This window comes from Balaenoptera borealis, assembly GCF_965194805.1.
Source record: "Balaenoptera borealis genome assembly, chromosome: 2".
NCBI lineage: Eukaryota > Metazoa > Chordata > Mammalia > Artiodactyla > Balaenopteridae > Balaenoptera > Balaenoptera borealis.
Window position 1 is genome coordinate 135,129,939 of NC_138867.1, and position 24,449 is coordinate 135,154,387.

A 24,449-nucleotide genomic window follows, 5' to 3' on the forward strand; every position below is an offset into this window, starting at 1 on the left:
AAGCCCTTTGGATGCATTGCATCTCATTTTACCCTTGGATACACTTCTATAGATGAGGAAACTGATGCTCATTGAGTTCAACTACTTGCCTAGCATCACGAAACTAGTCAGTTTGCCTCTGATCCTGGGTTGTCCCAGTCCAGGGGCTATATGCTTAACCATTATGCTAGTCTCAGGAGAGGAAGAGTACATTCTAATGTTTCCTTGCTTGCTTTTTGTTTTGGTGGGTGGAGGGTGCTGCATATGTGGTTTGTGTCCAGATCAATGAGAACTGAATTTGGGTCCAGAAAGAGATTGGTAGCCAGAATGTTTTGAAGACCAGTCAAAGAGTTTTTCTTTGACTTTGTTATGAGAGAGAGTGGGAACCATGGTGTATATTCTTAAGCAAAAGGCTTTGTAGGGCAAATGTTTCTAATTGCTGAGTTTCTAGTAGTAAAATGTGTTTGGGGAGGTAGAGTAGAGCACAGGCTTAGGGGCTTGACTGCCTAGGTTTGAATACTTGCTCCTCCACTTTCCAGCTGTTTTACTGTAAGCAAGTTACTTAAACTCTTTGGGACCTCAGTTTCCTCATAAGTGAAGTGAGGACAATAATAGAATCTAGTTGTGAAGTTTAAATTAGTTAACACGTTTAAAGGTTTACAATTGTAATGTTGCCTAGCATGTAGGGACATTCTCAGTGAGTATTAAATGTCACTGTTTTTATTGTTGTAGATTGTTGTTGTGGTTATTATTAGTTTTAGACTGTCATAATTAAAAGCCCCAGGTCAGAATGCATATAACCTGCCAGTTTTGACTGTTGGCTCAGCTGTTTACTAGGTAAGGAACTTTGAGCAAATTATTTAAACCTGTTTGAGTCGTGAGGCTTAAATAATGTGTATAGAGTTAAACTTACCATAGGGCCTGGCCCATACTGAGGGCTCAGTAAGTGGTGATAATGTTGGTGACAGTGGTGACGACGCTGTTGCTGATGTGGAGGAGGGGAGCTAGGAGAGTCTTGAAGTGAACCAATCATCTGATGAGGCGCTGGACTGTATTGTTGGTTGTGGAAAGAGAAAAGAAAGGGCAGGTCTTAGTTATTGAGAATCTATTGTTTGGACTTAGTATTGGCTACAAGCAGGGAAAAGAAAGAGTGGGGTTAAAAATGACCTGGATTTGGAAGGGTGTGGCCCAAGAGCAATGGCAATGGAGAGCGGGATTTGGAAGAATAACTTTTTCAGAGGTAAGGCATATGTGTATGTGTATATGTGTGTGTGTGTGTGTGTGTGTGTGTGTGTGTGTGTGTATCTATCTATATATATATCTAGAAGCCTGGCTCATATCCTTTTGGAGTTTGTCACAAGTACTGCTGGAAAGAGATTCAGAATGTGCCTTCTGATTCAGAATGTGAAGTTCATTTTTGTCTTGGCGTTTTGCTCTGATAGGTGGTGCTAGTGTTGTATTTTTGATCACATAAGGAGAGAAATACTCCCTGGAATTACACCTTATTAAATCTTTGGAAGAAAAAATAATCAAAAGAAAAGTACAGATGTGAGGGTGGAAAACCTGAGTTTGCCATTTAATCTTATAAGAATCTTATAATCTTATAAGAATAAGAATACGAATCTTATAATCTTATAACAATAAGAGACGGTTGTTAAGATACATGCCTGTCCTTTCTCTCTGATTTGGGGGTGCATGGGGAGAAAAGGGTGCCCCTATTTTCTTTCAAGTTAGAAAAAGAGTGGTCTTTCCACCCTTTGTGGAACATATACATGTATGGTGAGAAAGGGGAGTGAATGTGTATAGGTAAATGGAGTAATCCAGGCATTGTGATCAGTTTCTAAGAAATTGAATTATAAAGGCTTGTTCCTTACATGACTCTAGAAGTTAACTAGTCTAACCCCATTTTATGAATGAGGAAATTTGGGCTTATAGAGAAAAAGTTGCTCGCCAAGTTCACACAACTAGTTATAATGACCTAAAAGTTGTTTACAATGCTTGATTTGACACTGTCTATAACACATATCCAGATATATGTACATACATCCTTATATGTCAAAGGTTCAAAGAATTTTAAAAGATGACTAGAGGAGGGATTGGTGATGAAGATCAGACCAAGGTTCTCATGTTCCTTTCCAAGGCCACTGTTTTCTGTCACTCTGCCTCCAACTGTGCCTTCTTGCTGAACCCTCAATCTGACAAGCTCCTACTTCTCATTTGCTAAGTCACTTAATCCAAGCATATCTTCTTTTGTTAATTTATCACTGCCATCATTTATAAGCCAATCCATGAGTGAGGGGTAAGGAGGTTAAGAGTAGCCACCTTAGTTATCCAAGTTGAAGTGCAAGACTTTTGTTCTCTTTTATGCCACTAGGAACAAAACAGAGATTTTCTGTTTGTTTACTATCAATGACAATAACTTCCAAAGAATTGTGCCTTGCAAACTTGGGGGGAAGGATGAGACTGTGTATGTGTGAGTGTGAATGTGACTGTGAGAGAATGTGTGTGTGTGCACGTGTACTCGCACAGTTTTCTTTAGGGAGGTTTTATGTCGTATAGCCAGCATATTTTGAAGGCTAAGTTAACATGAAATAATAAAAATAAAATTCAGCCTTGCTCCCAAGCTCTGAAAAAAGGAGTCCATCATAGTAAAAGCTGCAGTTTATAATCCCAGCATTCCTCCCATGAGTTGTCATACTGCTCTTTTTATATGATGCTTATCAGCAATGTCATAAGAGTCAGATGCTCAGCAGGTGCCTTTACACCAGCAAGGCTTGGAATACAACCAGGCCTCTTCCTCCTAGTGTAAAGATGATATACACTGAAACACTAGTGGCCCCAGAGAGCGCGTGCATGAAGTAGCTCAGACTGGGGAGGCCAAAAGGCCATTCTTTCTTAGACGATTGCATGTGTTTCAGGGCAAATGAGTTACATGGTTCATTTCCTTTAAACCTATGACGAGGGTTTTTGTTCTTTGGAAGGCTCAAGCTGGATATGTGGTTCATGAGATTTATCCTGAAAAACGTTGTCTTAACAGGTCATAGAACTGAGAAGAATCTAGCTGCTGATGCGCACATTTAATATAGTATTTCTTTTTTGCCCAAAAAAGTTTTAAAATGATGGTGCCTCTTAGAATCAGTGACATCATAGAAATAGGGTAGAGAGGTAGTGAAACATTTGGATGGTAGCCATACAGCTGGTTTATCCATGTTCCAAGGAATCTTGTTTCTGTTCAGTGTGTGTTGCCTACGCTAGCCATTTTGCCCACTGGGCCTTCCTGCTCCTGTGGTGTGGTTGGCACTACACCATGTTGCCTTGTGTTTCTGGAGATGGTTGGGTGGTCTTGGTTGTTAATTCTGGGAATGAGAGCAGGTGTTCATGCTGTGCTGACTGTTCTTCTTGTTTCAGTGCACGAAGGCAGCCCTCTGGGTGAACTCCATCGTTGTATCCGGGAGGGGGTGAAGGTGAATGTTCACATCCGCACTTTCAAGGGACTTCGGGGCGTCTGTACGGGCTTCCTTGTTGCATTTGACAAGTTCTGGAATATGGTAATTAAACCTTTCTCAAGGGGCTGGAGAACGTTCTAGGGATTAAATTTTTCATATATCTCAAGGACCTTATTCAGCAAAACCTCCAGAATAACTTCCCAGAGGAGCTAGAATCTTTGCACTCTCTTGGGCAACAACAAAAAAGTTCTTTTTATTGCTTTTCCCAAAGGCAGAGGCTTTCACCTGGGGTGATTTTGCCCATTCCTCCGTCCCAGGGACATTTGGCAATGTCATTTGTTTTGATTGTCACGACTGTGGGATGGGGTACTACTGGCATCTAGTGGGTAGAGGCCAGGGCTGCTGCTGCACATCCAACAGTACACAAAACACCGCCCCCCCCGCCCAACAACAAAGAATTATCTGGTCCAAAATGTTATTAGTGCCAGGGTTGAGAAATCTAGCCTTAAGGAATAATTACTTATTTCATCTTTCAGTAATTTTATGTTGATTTCCTACCAACTATTTTTCATTCATTTAAAAATATTTGCTGACTTCCCACTTTGGCTGGGCACAGTGCTAGGTACAGAAATTTCAGAAAGGAACTTTTACTCTGCAGCTTTTGGAAAGATAGATGTGGATAGAGGGGAAGCAGACATATTAATAAGCCAGACACTTTGCATAGTGTTTCCTTGTGAAGGAGTGTACCACGTGCCCTCAGTCTTCTAGAGGCTTACTGTCTATTTACTAAACATTTGTAGGAGAGAAGGGATATATTGTAGCACAACTATAATATGAGGCAGTTAAAATAACTTTGATAATAATAATAGTTGCTAATACTTATTAAGCACTTGCTATGTGCCAGATACTGTACTAAGGGCTTTATATATAATATCTCAATGAATGAGTTGTAGGTCTATCACTGTTTTATTTCACAAATGAAGAAATTGAGGCTAGCGATTTTGGAAGATTGGTCCCAGATCACACTGTTGGTAAGTGAAAGGACCATGACTTTATCCTTTCTGGCTTCGGAGACCATGTTTTAAGCTGTATGGAATCAGAAAACCTGGATTTGCATCCTAGCTTCACCATTTGGTAGCTGTGTGACTCTAGGCCAAGTAGTTTCTCTGAGCCTCAGTTTTCTCATCTCTAAAATGTAGGGAAAATATTTTATTATAATTTTACCTTTGAAGGAAAAGATTTAGAAGAATATATTTGATAACAGTGGTGGTAATCATAATACTGTCAGCTTATATTGGTAGGGTGATTCACACTTTTCAAAGTAATTTCTCACACCTGATCTGATTTGATTCTAACAGCTGTCCTGTGAGGTTGATCTCTCCACAACAAGAATTCACCAGCAATTCTATGTGTTACCCTGGTTAATCTCTATTAATTGCTGTCATAAGACATACAGACTGAAAAGGGAAAAGCAGCAGTAGAGTAGTGTTTCTTAACGTGTGGTCTGAGGCTGTCCTGCATCAGAATCATCGGGTTTTTGGTTAAAATAGAAAGTTCCTGGGCTTCACCCCAGGATGAAGAATCTCTAGGAGGATAGCCTTAGATTTATATTTTAATAAACATCCTAGATATTCACACTCCCTGAAATTTATGAACCTCTACCCTGCGTTGGTAAAGGCACCTTACCATAGGGGAAACCCATCTTATATGGTCATAGCCGCTTGGAATTCCTATTCAGAGAGTGCCATGTATTACCATTTGTTTCTGCCCAAGAGCTGAGTCACCTGTTAAGGTTAGTTCTGCTATAATTAGATGTTATTCTGCCTTTTAAATTTTTTCCTGAAAGCTATAAAAATAATATTTGAATGCTACCTTATTTTCCCCCCTTTGGTCTGTTTTTCTCTAGGCACTTACTGATGTGGATGAGACCTACCGAAAACCTGTTCTAGGCAAAGCATATGAACGGGATTCTTCATTGACTCTCACTAGGGTAGGCAGTTTCCCCTGACTTTCTGAGTACCCAACATGCTTTCAAGCTTAGGAATTAAGATCACTGAGCCCAGGGACCAGGGTTTCCAAGTGGAAAAGCCCTATTGCTATCAACCAGGTGTGCCTGGACCACGGTCTTCATTAGTCTCTTCCCATGCATCCAGCGAATCAAAAATGAGTCCATGCTTCTTACTTGCATATTGTTTGAACAACAAGTTACCTCTTATAAGGTTTGAAAGTCTTTCAGTTTTATACCATAGGAAAAGCGGGTGCCTTTTCTCTTGACATATTTATTGATTTATCTGAGTTATGGCTAGAAATAGAAAATTCGTTACTAACTTTTTAAAAATTGCAAAACAAGCAGTCCACAGAGCATGATAAAGGAATCTAGTCTTTCTTCTACATATTGAAAGAGGGATGTTGAAAGCTAAAGAGAAGGCTAATACTTGTCATTGCTTTCCTTATAGCTCTTTGATCGACTAAAACTGCAGGATTCCTCCAAGAAGGAAACAGATTCCAAGTCTGCAGTTGAAGACTCCACTCTGTCCAGATACTCCCAGACATCCACCTGGAAGGTGGCTTCAGTGTGGGGAAGAGGAGACACTGACCGGGGTTCACGCAGGCGTTCCCGCTCCGTCCCTTCTTCCCTGCAGGCATCGGCAAGGGAGGAGTCCAGGTCAGAGCTGTCAGGGAGGACTACACAGACAGAGGGGTCGAGTGCGGGAGGTACCTTTTCCAGGGCCACCACCCTTTCCAGGGGCCAGCCCCGTAAGAAAAAGCGAAAGCCCAAAGTGGATTACCAGCAGGTATTCACTCGACACATAAATCAGATTTTCATTCGAGGCGAGAATGTCCTGCTGGTTCATCTTGCACAGTGACCAGCTCGGCCTCACTTGAGCTTTGGTTTTTAGAAATAAAATGCATGAATCGCTGCTATGCTATATCCTAGTATCCCAGTGAAGCTATGAGTTGGAATGATTCCCTCTGGTCTGGCATGTGCAGAGCATAGAGCCAGGCTCGGGCCCTCTGGGAGATGAGGTCCCTGAAGGGGAAACAGGCCTTGAGAGGGTGGGTGGATGTTTGCATTAATATCAAAGGCAAAAGCTGTACAGAGGTACATGCATCTTATTTGGTATCGTGGTCTACTTCAGACACTCAAACCAAATACTAGATTTGAATTAGGGAGCATGGTATGAATTGAATTCACACCACAGACACTATAGCACGGTGAAGGAAAGAACCACCTCAAAAAGGATGATCCCATTTCTAAAAGCTAGTGCCCTGAGTACTCATAAATTTGTTTCTAAGAGTAACAGTATAAATCACTCTGAGCCCTGAAGCCACATCTTGTAACTGACCTTTGAATTTTGCTCTACACCATTCTCTCTTGATCAAGAAATGTAATTTGTTATCTTTTAATATCTATAAGATACAAGAAGGCCACCAATTTATGTAAGAGTGAAATTTGGGTAGGTGGTATGCTCAAAGCATCTAGCAATGAATGCTGTGTTTTTATCCCTCTCCACTTTATGGAAAGAAATATGGGACCTTGTTTTTGGTCTTCCTCTTGCCAGAGGTAGCTTCTGCAGATGGTATACCAGATGGGACTATAAGAGGCTCTTGTCCTTCTCTTTCACTTCTGTGGCATGGTGCTAGTGCATGTACCCTCTGTATTGCCCCTCTGTATATAGTGTGACCTGTCCTGTGAGCTTTATGTCAGGAGACTGTGACCTTCATGTCTGGCTTCAAAGAGTTCTGCATGGACTCAATAATATACACTCATCATGTGGCTGAGAGTACTCTTTCCAGGCAGGGCTGGCCCCTGTCTAGAGTATCTTTTAGGATGGTTTCCATGAAACAGGGGTGGAGTTTTACTCCCTTGTGTCAGGCCAAAGAGGTTCTCACGAAGTACAACGGTGGTGTCTGTTAGGGACACTTTACTCAGCCCGGCTTGAGTAACAGGAACACTAGACCACCTGCTACTACTTCTGCCTGAACCATATGCTTTTCCAATCACCAGTGCAAAATAGGCTATATCTTGACACAGACTGTTAGGCAATGTTGACCTTTTGTTTTGTTAGTTTATACATTATTTGGTTTTATTTTGGATAACTTAGGTTCAAAGTGAGAATGATAAATAGCTAACTAGTTAAAACGTTTGAAAAGAAAAACTTCCTCTGCTGTATTTGTCGTGTTACTTAAATAAGCCTTCTGCGAAGCGGGTGAATCAAGTTCAAGGAGCTGGGACTCTGGCTCATCATGTAGTGAGAGGAGAGCAGACTAACCCCTCTGTGCCTCAGTTTTTTCCCACCAGACACCTACCTCACAGGGGCACTGAGTAAAAGAATTTGGGGAAGGCATTTTAAAGTCTTTTAACACGTGTAAGTGCCATGAGTGATTTTTACTCACCCTGTTTCATAGCTTGGTAAAAGTTCAGTGTTTCATGAGCAAGGTAGGTGCTATATAATATCAGAGAGTAATCTCCATAGGTGTCACAGTTATGATCTTGTTATCATCAAAAAGCAGTGATATCTTCAGGAACTGTTTTCCATGTTCCGTTCCTTCCTCCTAAGGGACAATGGAAGTGCTCAGAAGAGTATCTTCAGTAAAAGAAGAGGGGTATTTCCTTGCTGCCCCCTCCCCCGCATCCCAGCCCCCACCCTCTTCTGGTCACGATGAGAGGGAATTCCGCTGCAATTTCTGAGGGGTTTATATGGCAGCACCGAAGGAAGGATGCGCACCTAAAAACAACGCATCCCCAAAGGGGCATCTGTTGAAGTTGTTTTGTTTTGTTTATTTGATTTTGTTTCAAAATGCATTTTAAATATACTCTTTAGAGCCAGATTAGGTGCACTAAACATTTAGAGAAGTTCTAGGTTACAAACGCTCGTGAACAATTATCTTTGGAATCTGCCAGTCTAAATCTCTTCTAAACAGTATGTCTAAAATCTCAGTTCCCCAATTAGTAGTTGTCTTGTTTAATCATCAGGTACCCCTGCCTCTACCTCTTTACCAGTCCTCCCTGTTTGGCAGTCGCCATCTGTCTGTCCTCTTGTCCCTCAGCTAGAAGCTGTAATGGTTACTAGATTTTCCCAATAAAGTGGAAATTTGGAATCAAAAGGAATATAATCAACTTCCATTCATTGTAGTGCCTGATTAAATCTAACCTGATTTATTTTAAACACATGCTCGTTTTCTAGTTTGCATTTAATTTTCATGTATCCATATAAGGATTGATTTACTGCTTTTCAGCCCAACTTACCAATTCTGGATCTGAAAATTATTTTAAAACTGTGTGTCATGTGTCTTATGTGCCCATATACCCCCATTTATTTGTTTGGTTTGGACAGTGATTCTGGAATGAATATTATCTAGTAAATGTGCTATTGTGTACAAAGCATGATAACCATATTTTTAGAGAAGTAAATTTTTTAAATTATTGCTTTTTCTTTATTATTGGAGTAATTGTTCAAAAGGAATGAAAAATATGTCCTAAAAATGTATATGCTGCTCAAAAATGTGATCATCTAGGACATTTTAAATAAGTTGCTATGGAAATAGCTGAAGTCTTCCTCAGAAGAAGGCAAGAAAAGAAAAGGGGAAAGTAACAGCCAGAATGGTAGATTTCTGGAGGCCCCCCATCGACTCGTCGAGGGGGTCCTAAGCAGCCCAAATACAGCAAAACTGGCTTCTGGTATTCTCTAGGGATTGGGGCTTGAGACACTAGTACTTATTTTTGAACATTCAACTTTGATTCTTCAAAAAAAAAAAGTAATCTCTAGACAGGGCAGTGTGTTTTCAGGGCAGTTCACAGGGCAGACCTACCTGTACACTTGTTGAGGTCTTCTCAGGAGTATCCAGCTTTGTTAGGAAGTAACAAGGGATCAAGAAATGGAAGGTGTGGCTTCACGCCCAGAACGATTTCATGAGCCATTCTTTGTACACAGAGATGGTTCTACTGCTTCACCACTAGGAGAGACTGTACTTTAGGTTGTTTGTGCTAGTATTTGGGAAGTATTTCTGCTTCCTCTCAGAGACCATTTATGACAGGTGGGCCATTTGTGCGATGGTTAGCTGGAGTTATCAGAGTCTAAGGCAGGTGGCCTTGGACTAGTTGGTTCCTTGCTCTCCGTGCATGGCGCATGTCAAGTCAGAAAGCCTAGAAACCATTAGCATTAAAGTCTAGGTGCACAGGAATCCTTGCTAGAGTCGTTAGCGAATGAAGAAGGGCTTTACCTATCCTCATGGTGAAATAGGCCAGGAGTACTTTTAGAGATTGTCAGGCCATGAGCTATGAGCTGCCCTTCATCCTCAGAAGCCTTACAGAAACCTAGGTGTACTGCTTCTATCCCTTGAGAAAAAATGGAAACCTAACTTGATGTAGAGTGGATATTTGTATTTCTGTTTGTACTGTTTCCATAGCAGCTGACATGGACAAAACCATGAAATAGAATCTGTTCTGTAAATTACTTCTTTAAATTTCTCTTAATTTTGCCTTTAGGAAAAAATTAAAATTATTCAAAGACAGCTAGCTGTCACTGGTGCTGCCCCAAAGCTTTCTAAGCCTTTGTGTATTTTTTATGAAAGAAATGGTTGCTGAGGGAAGGTAAAGATTCACCTAAGAGTATCATGGTATAAATGTAATGGTTTCCAGATGTTTTAATTTTCCTTTTCCTGAGCCAGATATAGAATGCAGTCGACCCTTTTTCAGTAGCTTCTGTTCATCAGCCTGTGTTCTTCTGGGCAATAACTCCCAGAAGGCTTTTCTTAGTGATTGTAAAGAAAGAAAATCCCACCTAGGCCTGTGTGGCAAAGGTGAGTGGCCTGTCATGACTTTCTGGCAAATTGAGTTGATGGATTGAACATAAGCCTTTGGGGTTCCTGTTACAGTTTTCTGGGCTCTGAGGAAGGGTTGGGCCTCCTTTACTGTCAATGTTTCGAGTATTTTTCAAATGTTTGTAAGTTCTCTTGCACTCCTCTAATAAAAATGAAAGCTCTCTGTCAAGAAATGGCTTTGGATGGTTTGGAGATCTGGGGGGGGCGGGGGGTGGGAAGAAGTATACCTGATACCTTCAGTTGGTCTTATTTATTTAGAATAAAGAGTAGTTTGATAAGCTACCAGAGTTAGTGCTTCTTTAAAAACATTCTCTGAAGAGATAGGAACTGTCCCTCAGGAAAGCCGTAAAAGCTATTCCCAGTACACTGCAGTTGATTTTGATTTTTAGTCCTTCCGAGCAAATGTCTGATGTTATGTCTGATGTTATGTTTTTAGAGCTGTCGGCGGCGGGGAAGTGTTCTAAAAAAATTTAGGGGTGTATTGAAACAATGATTGTCTGGCTGAATTATGTGTGAGCTAAGTTCTAGGGCAGCTGTCCAGTTCTTTTTCTGCTGTCCTGACAGCAAAGCAGATAGTAAGCGATGTCTTGAAAAGTGATTTGCTTATTTCATACTGACATCTAAAGGCATTAGCCTTCTGTTTGGCAACCCTGGGGATACCCCTCTGCACCGTGACTTATTAATGTTTTTTAGACAAGGCTAAACCTGGATGACTCTATGTATTTATAGTTTCACTGTTCATATACCAGCTGCTAAAAGAAAAAACATGACTTTTATTCTTGTCTTGAAATTACTCCTCATTGTTAAATTCACCTAAACCCTTCCTCCCACGAAGGGAGGAGCGTTGCTGCTAGTAACGTCAGCCTGCAGTGTTCTTCTGCTTTAGGTATTTGTCATATGGGAGTCTGGAAACTGTAATAAATATGATTAATACAATATACTGGCTGCTTTGTGTCTGCTGATTGGAGAGGGGTGGGTGCAGAGAAGGAGGCAGGGGAGTCTATTACCAAGGGAAGACACTGATCTAGAAAGCTGAAACGTCTCAGGCGTTCTGCAGTCTCATTGTTGTAACCTTGTGCCTTCTCTTTACCGGCGCTCTCATACCTAGATCACTATCCTTGAGGTTGCTTTGTTGTTCCTAGTTTATTTGAAGTTCATGCTTAGAAAAGGAAATTGGCCCACGTTGTGAATTATCTCCTCTAAGCCCCAAGCAGTGGTAATTGCCCTGTGAATTTATTCTACCTAATAGCTCACTGGCATTAATCCACTCTCTTCACAACCTGCTGAGATCACCATTGACTCTGCTCACCTCGGAGGATTTTACCACGTCTGACTCGTTGATCCTCATATGCTTCCAGGAGTATCTGAATTTGCCACCAGCTCCTCTGTGCACGTACAGGAAGTTGATCTGCAGAGATTTGCCACATTGATTACTTGATCTCCTCTGTGTGCTTCTAGCACTGAGTCACCTGAGTAAGGTGGAGAAACAAAAATGACGTTGATTCTTAGAGGGGGAAACCTCAAGTTAATTGTCAAGACCCAATTCCCTACTTTCAAAGAATACATTAAGTTGGGCGCAACTGACATCAGGAAGTTTCTAACCACCACAGTGGAGGAAAGGGAGGCAAGACCCACGTGCTCCAGTTCTGGCCCTTGCTTGTTTGTTTTATATTTCAAAGGCTTGTGATTAAATGAAAATGTCCTCATTAGTCAAAATAAAGTCAGAAGAGTCCACTAGCTTGACATATATAATGTACAATGATGGTTAAACATTGGCAGGGAGTGGAGGCCAGTGGAATGAGATTCATCTTCTGTCACTTCTTTCCCTATGCTTCCTGGGTCAGGTGGTAGGGAAAAAACAAGTTCTTTTTTTGCCCATCGCCATTCTCTCCTTGGACGTAAGTGAAGTGCATTTCAATCTGCTCGCTTACCACTAGGTGGCAATGGTTTAAAGAGAACTGTTTAACTACAGAGTCCCAGGGGGACCTGAGTCTCCAGATCTCCAGGCACTGCTACAATTTACTGTTAAATGCTCACCAGTCCGGACTGAGATAATCAAGGAAAAACAAACTATCGTCAACCCAAGTGGCAATATAAACATCTCTTACCACTACTGAATTTACATAATGTGAAGTTAAGGAAGCCTGACCGATGGCAAGCAGCCAGCCAATGTGCCTGCAGAAGAGTGATGAAGAGAGAGGTGGCCCACTGTCCACTATATTAGGGCGTCTGTTGCTGTTCTCACATCGCGGGCTCCTCATTTCTTCTCAGAATACTGTCAACTCCGCCTGGCCTCTTCCCACTGGGTAGGAGATTACTCCAGGAAAACTGTCTTGATACCCTTATTTCTTAGCCGCTGTCTCGCTTTTGGAAACAATTCAGTTTCCTCCAGTGTTGATGCCTGAGAGCCCATTTATGAGAGAGGTTGCAGTTCTCTCACAATTCTATGACCAGAATTAAGCCTCCACTCCAAGGCTGCAAGCAAGAAAAATTTCTAATAGACACAGAAAAGTATGTTGTTTTAGGCTGGGCACTGGGGGCAGGAGGGGTGGGTGGGCAGTGCTGGTAAGTCTTCTAAGCGCTTCACATCAAGGCCTTCAAAAGACCTTCCCCTCTCTATGTCAAGGAATAATTTCCCAGCAGCCTATGGTGAAGAGGAATACAGTATGTGAAATAGCTAGATGCTGGTCTTCAAATGAACAACTAAAAATAAGATGATAATAAAGAGTTTTATTTCATGCCTTTTTGGACCATGACAGCTTGCACCACATTTCACTCAGTTGCGCTCCGTGAGGGGGCAGAGGACAGAGCATGCAATAAGAAGTACTGTCATTCTTGAGCATTAGAGCCCTGTGTGCCAAGTGTATTACACACATTGCCTTGTTCAGATACAGCAACTGTGAGGGGAAGATTTTATCCCCAGTATATATGTGAGGGAACTGAAACAGGTTAAATAACTTACCAACATCTCTCCTGCTAATAAATGGCAAATTTGGGACTCTGTCTCTATCTATCTGACTCTTTAAGTTGATTGTTAGCCAGTTGCACCTTAAAAATATCAAATTTCTCAGGCATTGAGTAGGAAGCTTTGAGGACAAGCTGAGTCATCCCCTTAGACTAATCAGAAAACAGAGGGCTGAGTTATACTAGGGCTTTCGTTTTGTGCCAAGTGTCTCTAGTTCCTTTTGCCCTGATCTTCGGCTGGAAATGGACACGCACACGGGCCTTCATGGCTCCCAGAAAGGACCGTGGCAGTGGGCAGCCCCAGGGCAGTGGGCCAGCTGTGGCTCTGGTAAGAGTGGCTGCCAAGTGAGGGCCACTTGGTATTTCATTTCACCCACCAGTTAGTTTGGCCCTGGAAGGGGTATCGATCCAATAGTCTTGTTAAAAAAGCAGGTGGAGTGGCTAGTGGGCTTTCCCAGGTCTTCAGAATGCATGTAGAAAGCCTGCCATCCCTTTCTTTCCAGTGTTCTCCAACACCTGGGAAGAATGCTTTCCCTAGGCCTTGACTTCTTAATCTTATTATTCATCTTACTAAAAAAAAAAACTCTTCTCAAGGCTACACTATGGATGTGCTAAAGCAACAGAAAAATAAAGATTACCTGAAGGCCTACAGTCTTTCCCCTGAGACCTAAAAGGGGGCACAAGCAGAAAGGTTTGGCAAGCTGTCTGTCTGGTAATATTTCCCTTCAACTTGGTGAAGTATTAATTTCCAGAATATGGCAATCCTAGGAGGAGCCCCTATCTTAGATGCTTACTAGTGACTTCTGAGCCTCAGTTTCCTGATCTCTGAAATAGGGATAATACCACCTACCTTATAGGGTTGGTGACAGGAAGTGCTCAGCCCAGACAGCAAGCACTTACTGTCATTTATACTATGATAAGCTTGCTGTGTGATGCTCAGCTGCTTTCTTCACTTCCCTGTGCTTGCATTTCATGTCCTGAGGCCGGGCCTGACAAACAAATGGACACAGCAGAATGTTGTTGTCATCCTTTTTTTCTAGCACACAGATGTTTGAAAGATTGTCCCCAGGCTTCCTGAGTTCTCCGTGCCTCCTCAGTTGGTTCTCCCTAGGTTAAAACTTCAGCATGTCATCAACTTCTTCACTGCTGGGAGAGCTATGTGCTCCCCCAGGAACGACATTAGGCTCCACGGGACATTCGTTAGTTGGGGTTACGAGAGGACCACAGGGCACTGGAATGGTAATTTCCTACATGGGACCCCAGTGACCCAGAGCGAGCTAGCTCAGCTGGACTGAGCATGTGGCTAATGAGGGAAGGGTCATGGTTTCACTCCTGCGTGGGCCAATTAGTGTCACGTGGAAAAGCACGCTCCTGGGGCATCAGGCAGCAGCTTTACATGTGTATGGCACTGGTCTCCAGGATGAATGTGTGGCCATCATCGCTATCAGAAACCCAACCCAAAGCCTACATCTTCCTTCTTATTATTACCTAGCCCATGGTTTCCAAGACTTGGGTCATTTGCAGAGCATCTCCATGATTTTTGCCTTATCCCAAGTAGACCACCGCATTTTTATTTATTTGATATGTTTTATACATTGACTCACTTTTTAGCTAACACTTAAAAAGAAGCTATGCATCACTACCATCAGTGCAAAATAGGGAAATTTGCCTTAAATTGAAAGTACACATGAAAATAAATAGGCAACTATTGAAATTAAAATGTTTATCTTCAAAAAAAAAAAATGTTTATCTTCAGACTATAGGCAAAGACCTCCTGAGCCACAAGTGATCAGCGTCCTCCTGTGTGTTATGAAATGCATGGATATAAGCTGCATGTGTTACATAATACACACTATGTTCTGTAGTAAAATGGTCACATCAGCAAAAACAATATTCTAAAGCAGTTGCTTCCATGGGAGAAGTTGGAATCAGTGACTAGGGAGTTTCACACTTGAAGTGATGAAATTATTCTTGCAAGAATTTCAACACGAAAGGTCTTTCTAATAGCCATAAATGTGTAGCTATAAAAGCTATAGTCTGAACAAATCTGGGGTTTAATTTACATCCAGCTCTTTCTCAGAAGTCATGGCTTTTGTTCACACTCTCCATTGGCACTGTCATTAACACTGTGCTTCTTACACATTCTTATCATTATCGCCCATTTTATGATAAACAAAGCACAAACGTGCAAAGCAGATGTGTTGACCACACATCTTTGTTCCCTTCCAGTCATGAGCCAATGCACGCTAATCTCCCCAGTTGGCCGGTTCCTTATGGAGATCAAGATATAACCGTTAGTGGTGTTGGTAATAAAAATGTATTCCTTAATTAATTGAACATGTTACATCCAGTCCAGTTATGAAAATGTGCACTGGAGGACAAATACACATAAAAAGACACACACAGAGACACACATGGGCCTCTTCAGGGTTGAGAGAGAGCCTGGCCACTTCCATTATTTGAGGCGCGCAATACATGAAAATAGTGAAGAAATGTCAAAGAGTCATAAATGTGGTGTATTTGTAAAATTCAGGCTGAATGACGTACAGCTTCCAATCCTCACTGTGTACCTGTGAGCGGGTGCATAGCCTTATTTGGAGGTAGAGCCACAGTCTGTATGTGAGGTCTTTGTGAATGTGAAGTCCAAAAGATCCTCTCTCCCTGCTTCCAGGTCCAGAGATGAGCCCCGCCAGGAAAATTGTCTTTATAGGGATCTGGATTCAAATATACCATAAGGCAAAGTGTAACATTTTAGCAGTGTGGAAACACGAAGTTGTCAGGGCCATAGAAGTGTCAGCAGGTGAATAGCTTTTCCTTTCCTTTTCATGTCTCCCTTACCTTGTGGGTTCTTGCTACACAAGAACAACCCACAAGAATAACTCCTGTTATTTCAGTGCTGCTTGGGTCATCCCACTTTTGTAGCTTTCTCATCCTTGGAAAGCCATGAATTAGTAACAAAAGGGCCAGACCATTTTATAAGTGCCAGAAGACTTACTCAGATTAGAAAATCAAAATGTTAAGAAGTGGGAATGCAGTTGTATCAGCTTTCTTCCCTTGTGTGTGGACCTGATGACTACTTTAACCGCAAGAACTACTTTGAACGACTGCGTGCGCGTGCACACACACACTTTAAATATGACTCAAAAGTTGTAAAATATTTGGAAGGGTGTCAGAAAAGTTTTTACTTTTATTTATATCACTTGTGTGAACAAAATTTATTGTTAGTGATGACTATCAAGAATTTGAAGAGACCATGATTAGTAAGTCTTGATTGGATTAAAAGTCTTCATCAGGAATTGCTATTTCAAGCATAAAATCTGATATTAAAAAACTATATTCATAAAAAGCAAATGCAAATCTTTCATTAAAAATTAAAGAGATTATTTTTTAGAAATTTTACACAAATTCAGTATTTAATATCTTCCCTAAATTTTCTATTATTTTATTTATTTATTTATTTATTTTTGGCTGTGTTGGGTCTTCGTTTCTGTGCGAGGGCTTTCTCCAGTTGTGGCAAGTGGGAGCCACTCTTCATCGCGGTGCGCGGGCCTCTCACTGTTGCGGCCTCTCTTGTTGGCGGAGCACAGGCTCCAGACGCGCAGGCTCAGTAGTTGTGGCTCACGGGCCTAGTTGCTCCGCGGCATGTGGGATCTTCCCAGACCAGGGCTCGAACCCGTGTCCCCTGCATTGACAGGCAGATTCTCAACCACTGCGCCACCAGGGAAGCCCCTCTTCCCTAAATTTTGAATTTTATTTTCTTACAATTATATAATAAAGAGTAATGAAGGCTTTTGCCAAGCCCCATATAGATGCCCGAGTCCCCTCGCATTTACCCCAGTGTGTGCTTTAATATTATCATTTTCTATGTGTGCTATGAAATGAAAAATGTTAGGAGCAGCTGTCTAGCCAGCAGCTTTCCCAGGGAGTCTGAAGCAAGTCATCTGCTTTTGCCCACTGGTGGTGATAGAGGCTATTGGGATTTGACTTGATAAATCAAGGCATGACTGAAACAGGATTCAACCATGGTGACAACTCATAGTACTTCATAGAGTTGTTGAAATGATTACATGAGATGCTGCATGTAAAGTGCTCAGAATAATGCCTGGAACATAGGAAATACTCAGTGAATGGCAGTTACCATTACCTGGTACCTTGGATAACTAGTAAGTTGACAAATTCTGTTGATTCTGTGTCCACGATGCCTCAGCTCTGTTCTTTTTTTTTTTTTTTTTTTTTGATAAATTTATTTATTTATTTAGTTAGTTATTGACTGCATTGGGTCTTTGTTGCTGTGCGTGGGCTTTCTCTAGTTGCGGTGAGCGAGGGCTACTCTTTGTTGTGGTGTGCGGGCTTCTCATTGTGGTGGCTTCTCTTTGTTGCAGAGCACAGGCTCTAGGCACCCGGGCTGCAGTAGTGGTGGCACGTGGGCTCAGTAGTTGTGTCTCAGGGGCTCTAGAGCGCAGGCTCAGTAGTTGTGGTGCATGGGCTTAGTTGCTCCGTGGCATGTGGGATCTTCCTGGACCAGGGCTCGAACCTGTGGCCCCTGCGTTGGCAGGTGGATTCTTAACCACTGTGCCACCAGGGAAGTCCCTCAACTCTATTCTTGACTTTACTTTCCATTCCTCTTGTTCCACCCTACCATGCTTAGCATTTTATCACTGCTCACCTGACAGTTATATTCGCCTCCTAATTTGTCTTTCAGCTTCCAGTATCTTCATTTTTGACTCCTCTGGTTCAATTAAGATGCTTTAGGCAGCAAGTAACAGAATATTCAACTTAAATTTATTCTTTCATATTTTAAGACATCCAAAGTTTCTAGAGTTGGTTCAGCAATTCAACAATATTAGGCCTCAGGTTTAGGGAGTATGTTTGTGTATGTGTGTGTGTGGCTTTGTTTGTTTTGTCTTCCCCCTCATGGTGTCGATATGGCTGCTATAGCTCCAAGTAGCACCACCACTCATGCTAACATCCAAAAGCATAGAGGAAAGGAGTGTTCTCCTTGTATATTTCCTTTTCCATTCTTCCAGAAAGCCTCTTTGAGTTCCACAGAACACATCTACGTTAAACCAATCATAGACAAAGGGCAATTGGAATACAACAATTGGTTTAGACTTCTCATCATTTATCCCTGGGCCCTGGCCTACTTTCCCCGAGCATAGTACTAGTTCTATACCCAAATAGAACTGGGATTCTGATAGCCAGGAAAGAGTGATGGCTGTTGGGTAAACAACCAGCATTTCCAGCCCGTCCTTCCTACACACCACTGGCAGGTTCATCAGGGATTTCCTGCTTGAACAAGAGCTCACAGCCTGCTGGGTGAAGTCCCAGCCCCTTCACCTGGAATTAAGTGTTTGATCCCTAATCTAGCTGATGAGGTCAGATTTCACCAGCAAAATCCTATACTTCTCCTTCATAGCTCCTTATCACCTTTTGTAATTATACATGAATTTAGGGAAGTTTATGACTAGTATCTCTGCCCAACTAACTCCAGAATATAAATACTGTTTGGACCATGTCTGTTTTGCTCACCATTATACTCAACACCTAACAATTCTTGGACAATGCATTCTTGAGTGAATGAATGTCTATACCTGTCAAAAGGGAGCAAGCAGCAATTTCAACAGTTAGATATTTAATCTGGCAAAAACAGGTTTCTATGCAGCTATCAACAGAAGTTGAAAGAATTTGGTACCTCAGCATCACCAACATTTTGTTAAAGGACTAATTGCCAAGCCCCGTGTGCACGTGGGACCATTAGTAATTCTGTAGCTATGCAAATTAAAACAGTGATGTATGATTTATAGCTTTAATAACATTCTGAAGGCTCTTAAATTTTAATCACCTGCAACATCCTTTTTAATATTCAATTACTTTATTAATTAATTAGGTCACTTGCTGAAAAAGCACATAAGGCTGGTGCTATTTTAATATCAGCTGAGCCTCATGAAATACCTCTGAAATGGTGCAAATGGTTTATTTATTTTAAACAGATCATTAAGATGCTATAATTAATAAACCAATTACTAAAAAAAGGCCGGATAGTGGTAGATGCACAAGTACAATAGCAGTGTCCAATGGATTAGTCATTTTTATACACATACATCAAGGGGCAAAACTTAAATGAAAACCCACTGTAAAAAGTGCTCTCCTAAATAATTAATTTGTGCAATGACTGATAACCCTATCACAGCAAACCTGACTTGAGGCTTGTTCATTACGAAAACCTGTACTGTGTACTTTCATTTCATCTAATGACACTCACGATGGAAAACCCATAGCACACTAAGCTTGGTGTTCCTTGATTACTTACGAGGGGCTTAATTTGCAGACCAAGCTGGGCACTTCATGACTTATCAGTGTGTCAGAATGAGCCGAGCCTCCCGGAGGAGAATCAGAAGGAGACACACGCAGGGCTGGCAGCATCCCTGCTTATTGATTTCTCAGCACCGTGTTAAGGTCTTCAAAGCAAACAGCGTGAACAAAGAAAGCTGAGGCCAAGCCTGTGGGGATTTTTCACCCAATATTCTCAAAGGAGACTGTGGGTACGTAGCACTAAGCCTGCTTTTTGAAGGCACAGAGATGTTGGGACTATGGCTGAGGATGGGTAGGATGCAGCTCTGAGGCTTGGGGACAAATTTTATTTCTAGGATCAGGGTGAGGCAAGAGGAACCAGATCCTTTTGCTGGCCTGGGAAAGAACGTAGTCAAATCCTAGAGGCCGGGTAATTTTTCTGGCTAACAGCAGTATAATAATAAAACCATAATAACCACCATGTATTGAGTCCTTAACTATCTACTTCCTAGACACTGTTGGTTGCCCATGTCATCTGTTGGATATTTCAGGGTATTTGTTGAGTCAACATTTATTAACTGAGCGCCTCCTGGGACCAGGCACTGTTCTAGGCACTGGAGATCTTGGAATGAACCAGACAGGCAAGTCCCCCGCTCTCATGGTGTTTACATTCTATTAGGGAAGAGAAATAAAAATCATACATCACAAGAAAACAAAATATAAACAACCACTTTAGACAGCGCAAAGTGCTAGGGAAAAAAGTCAACCAGGAGAATGGGACAGTGTGATGACGGGTGACTGGGGCAGCTCTTTGTGACTGAGTCGTCAGGGAAGGCCTCTCTGAGGAAAGTAACATGGCAAATGGACAGGGGTGTCTTGAACAACTCAGAGTTCCCCCCCCCCCCAGCCACCCTGTTTCACCAGTTGTTCGGTTCTTTTCTGCTTTGTGTCCTGTTCACGTTAGAGCAGGAGGATGGGGAAGGCAACCAGGGAGACAGACAGGGAGGCAAGGTGGGAGTGAGAGTGGCAGGTGAGAGAGACTGAAAGAAAATGGAGATGGCATCATTACGCTGCCATCATTAGCATTACCGTTCTTTTGCAAGTGCGGGCTCTTTTTTGCAATCAGACCCCAATATGCACTTGTGTGCATTTTGTTGTTAGTGTGTGTAGGTGAGAAACTGCAGAGAGAGCTATTTCTCTTCCCTTATGTCTTCCTGCCACTGTCATCCTCTGCAAGTGGTTACAGCTATGTTTTATGTATTTCCAATCTGTTTTAGCACCTTCATTATGTGTTGATGAAACTTTAAAATATTCATAAATTTCCACATTGTCCCATGGATTCTAAGTTCTTTGGGAAGAGCAACCTAGCCCAAACAATAAATCTGATGTGTGTGCTCCTCAAATACGTGGAAAAAGTATCATCCTGCCTAGGTCCTTAAGAGAAGGCCTCAGAAAGGACCCGCATAATCTCTGTCAATTGTAAACTAAACAGTGTTCCAGCAAAGTGGAACCTTAGCTCGTGAACCACTGGGCCATTTTTTTTTTTTTAACACCCATGAAGAGCAATATATACCCAACTCCCAGCACCAGCTGAATTATCTGTGAGAGGTGTGTTGAGAACATAATATTTAGAGATTTTTTTTTTTTAAAGTAGAGGGAAGGATTTTTAATTAATTTATTTATTTATTTTTGGCTGTGTTGGGTCTTCGTTTCGTGCGAGGGCTTTCTCTAGTTGTGGCAAGCGGGGGCCACTCTTCATCGCAGTGCGCGGGCCTCTCACTATCGCGGCCTTCCCCGTTGCGGGGCACAGGCTCCAGACGCGCAGGCTCAGCAGTTGTGGCTCACGGACCCAGCTGCTCCGCGGCATGTGGGATCCTCCCAGACCAGGGCTCGAACCCGTGTCCCCTGCATTGGCAGGCAGACTCCCAACCACTGCGCCACCAGGAAAGCCCCGAGAACATAATATTTTAATGAGACAAGTAAAGGTTAAATATAAGCAGACCCCTATATTAATGAATAATTACTTTGGTGGGTGAAGTTCTGTCGGAGTCAAATGAATCTTTGTTCTTTCCCTCTGTACCAACCCAAGATGGATGCTAATCATGAATGTAAGTGAAAGGAGTGTACTAGTGATACTCTAGTATTAAGGAAGAGAAGCGCTGTGAGTTTTGCAGTGAACTTGGACAAGAAAAAGCTAGTTCTGTGTATCTTTCATGTCCTTGAAGGAGACTAGAAGCCCTTTTCCAAGTCTTCACGAAAGTCTCTATTTTTCATTCTCATGGTTTTCTCTACCTACAGCATGGTTCAAAATAAATTATTCAATTTTTGTTCCATTAATCACTAGTATTGTAACAGCATTATAATCTGTAAATTGTCATTGCAAATGTCCAGTTCTGCCATATTGAGTATTAAATAGATCTCTTCTAAGAAAATGAATTACTATAAGCCATTTTTATAGAAAAATTAATTCTGAGTTATAGATGAATACTAAGAAGATTTGGGAACCCAGTCCATTTGTGGCTTGGGTCTTCTTTCCTTTTTGAAATTTGGAACTGGAACAAGATGGTTGGGTTTTGAGATCTCCAAAGGACTGTAAAAAACAGGCTATGATCCTTCACATGTGAGGGTGACCTCTTGGACACACATCTTTTATTCAAGGGTGGCTTCTTCGGGGTCTTCTGCCCTCTCTCACTTCACCCTTCCTCAGGGAAGGGTGATAGGGGGAGAGAGAACAAGCGTGCCTAGAGAAAACAGGTCGCAAATACACCAGTAGTGCAAGTCCTAGATCTAATCAACCCCTTTCTCACATCTGGTAGTAATCATACCTTTTTGATTGAATGTCCTATTCATAAAATGGCGTTTAGTGTCCCCCTCCCAAATGTGTACACTTATAAAATAGACATCTGCTCTATTGTCAGTCCGTGTATTAATCATTAGTAAATTTATTTTTCTGTATTTTAGATTAAAAAAATACAAATAGATATTCCAGCCTTGTCATGCCTTGCTGATCCTCTGGCATTCACCCAGGGCCTGTGTGAACCTACCTTTGAAGGTCACTGCACTGAACAATTGATGTAACTTGTAGTAAATAACCAAGGGTTCTTGGAGAAATGTGCCTTATATTGATGGGGAACAGATCTACTGCTAGGAGCACCTTAAGAGAATTCAGGGCATTTCTTGCATAAGAATCTGGATGGAAAGTGCATTAAACAGAACATTCTGGCCTTTGACCTTCCCTGGAGTTTCTTTTAGGATCACTGGTCAAAGCTTTCAGAGATGTGCAATTATTTCATACGCCAGTGTTTCCCCAAGTTCTGCCCTGCTCATATTACCATCACAATTTTTACCTTGTCAAAGTACCATGGTATTATTATTTTAGAAATACTTGTCTTTAAATTTTCTCATTTTCACTTAATATATTCAAAAAGATTTTTTTATCACTGCCATAAATGGAATGCCAACCTTACTTGCCATAAATAGGAAGAAATTTTTTTAAAAAACTAAGTGTGTAATTATTAAATTTTTTAAAACCACAATGAGATGTCCCCTCACACCTATCAGAGTGGCTATTATCAAAAAGACATGAGATAACAAGTGTTGTCGAGGGTGTGGAGGAAAGGGAACCCTCGTGCACTGTTGGCGGGAATATAAATTTGTGAAGCCACTGTGGAGGACAGTATGGAGGTTCCTCAGAAAATTAAGAATAGAACTACTGTATGATCCCGCAATTCTGCTTCTGGTATATATCCAAAGGAAATGAAAATAAGATATTAAAGAGAGAGCTGCACTCCCATGTTCACTGCAATATTATTCATAATAGCCAAGATATGAAAACAACCTAAGTGTCTATCAATGGATAAAGAAGATGTGGAATATATATACAATGGAATATTATTCAGCTGCAAGAAAGAAGGAAATCCTGCCATTTTGAAAGCATGGATGGAGCTTGAGGGCATTATGCTAAGTGAAGTCAGACAGAGGAAGACAAAACTGCATGGTATCACTTATATGTGGAATAAAAAAAAAGTCAAACTCATAAAAACAAAGAGTAGAAAAGTGACTGAGAGGTGCGAGAAACGGGGAGATTGGTAAAAGAGTATAAACTTTCGCCTGTATGGTGAATAAGGTCTGAGGATCTGATGTAAAACATGGTGACTGTAGTTGATAACATTGTATTGTAGAACTGAAGTTGCTAAGAGAGTAGAACTTAAATGGTCTCACCAAAAAAAAAAAAAAAAAGTTAAATATGTGAGGTGGTGGATGTGTTAATGAACTAGATGGGGGAGAATCCTTTCACAATATATATGTGTATCAAATCACCATAATGAACACTTTATATAACTTACAATTTTGTCAGTTATACCTCAATAAAGCTGGGGGAAAGAGGCTTTAAAAATGCGCCCCCCCAAAAAAAAATCTTCCGTGTGCTACCCCAAATCACCAAACCAACTCAAACAAGCAAAAAACCCAAAGCACCACATGTTGGGAAACATTGCCTTACCTATTTAAAAACTAACAATGTATCTGCTAGACCTTCTTTAAAGGGTTTTGCTGGCTATCTTGACACGTGTAATAAAGCAACAGATTATATCCTCAGCTCCATGACGTGCTTCCATTTGGAGGCTGTAAAATTTAGTTCTCAGGCTTCTCCTAGCTCTGCCATTGATTGACGCGCTGTGTGATGCAGGACCTCGCTTCTCCCAGCCATCCACTGATCTGAATCACTGAGAAGTCAATATTCTCAGCTCTGTCAATGCCGATGGTTCTCCTCCCATATCATAGATTTCTGTTTAAAAAAAAGGATCTCATTTGGTGTTAGCAGTGCTAAATATTTGAGAATTCACTTGTATATTCTCTGGAAATATTTAGTCCCAGGTTTTCTCCTAGCTCTACCAAGAACATAATGGGACCTCAGTTTCTCCTTCTGGAAAAGGAAGTTAACGC

At 41.5% G+C, this 24,449-nt stretch overlaps 1 protein-coding gene across 2 annotated transcripts in view; it reads left to right on the forward strand.

Annotated features, from left to right (window-relative positions):
• LSM11 (LSM11, U7 small nuclear RNA associated) overlaps nucleotides 1-24,449 on the forward strand; it is a 54,488-nt gene that overhangs the window by 2,787 nt on the left and 27,252 nt on the right. Inside the window, exons 2-4 of one of the 2 annotated variants that reach the window (XM_082379142.1) lie at nucleotides 3,388-3,527; nucleotides 5,332-5,415; nucleotides 5,882-6,090. In XM_082379142.1, the coding sequence (XP_082235268.1) occupies nucleotides 3,388-3,527; nucleotides 5,332-5,415; nucleotides 5,882-6,090 (433 nt within the window). Of the gene's footprint in view, nucleotides 1-3,387; nucleotides 3,528-5,331; nucleotides 5,416-5,881; nucleotides 11,189-24,449 lie in introns of those variants that run through there. The other variant, XM_082379141.1, reaches the window with a different exon arrangement.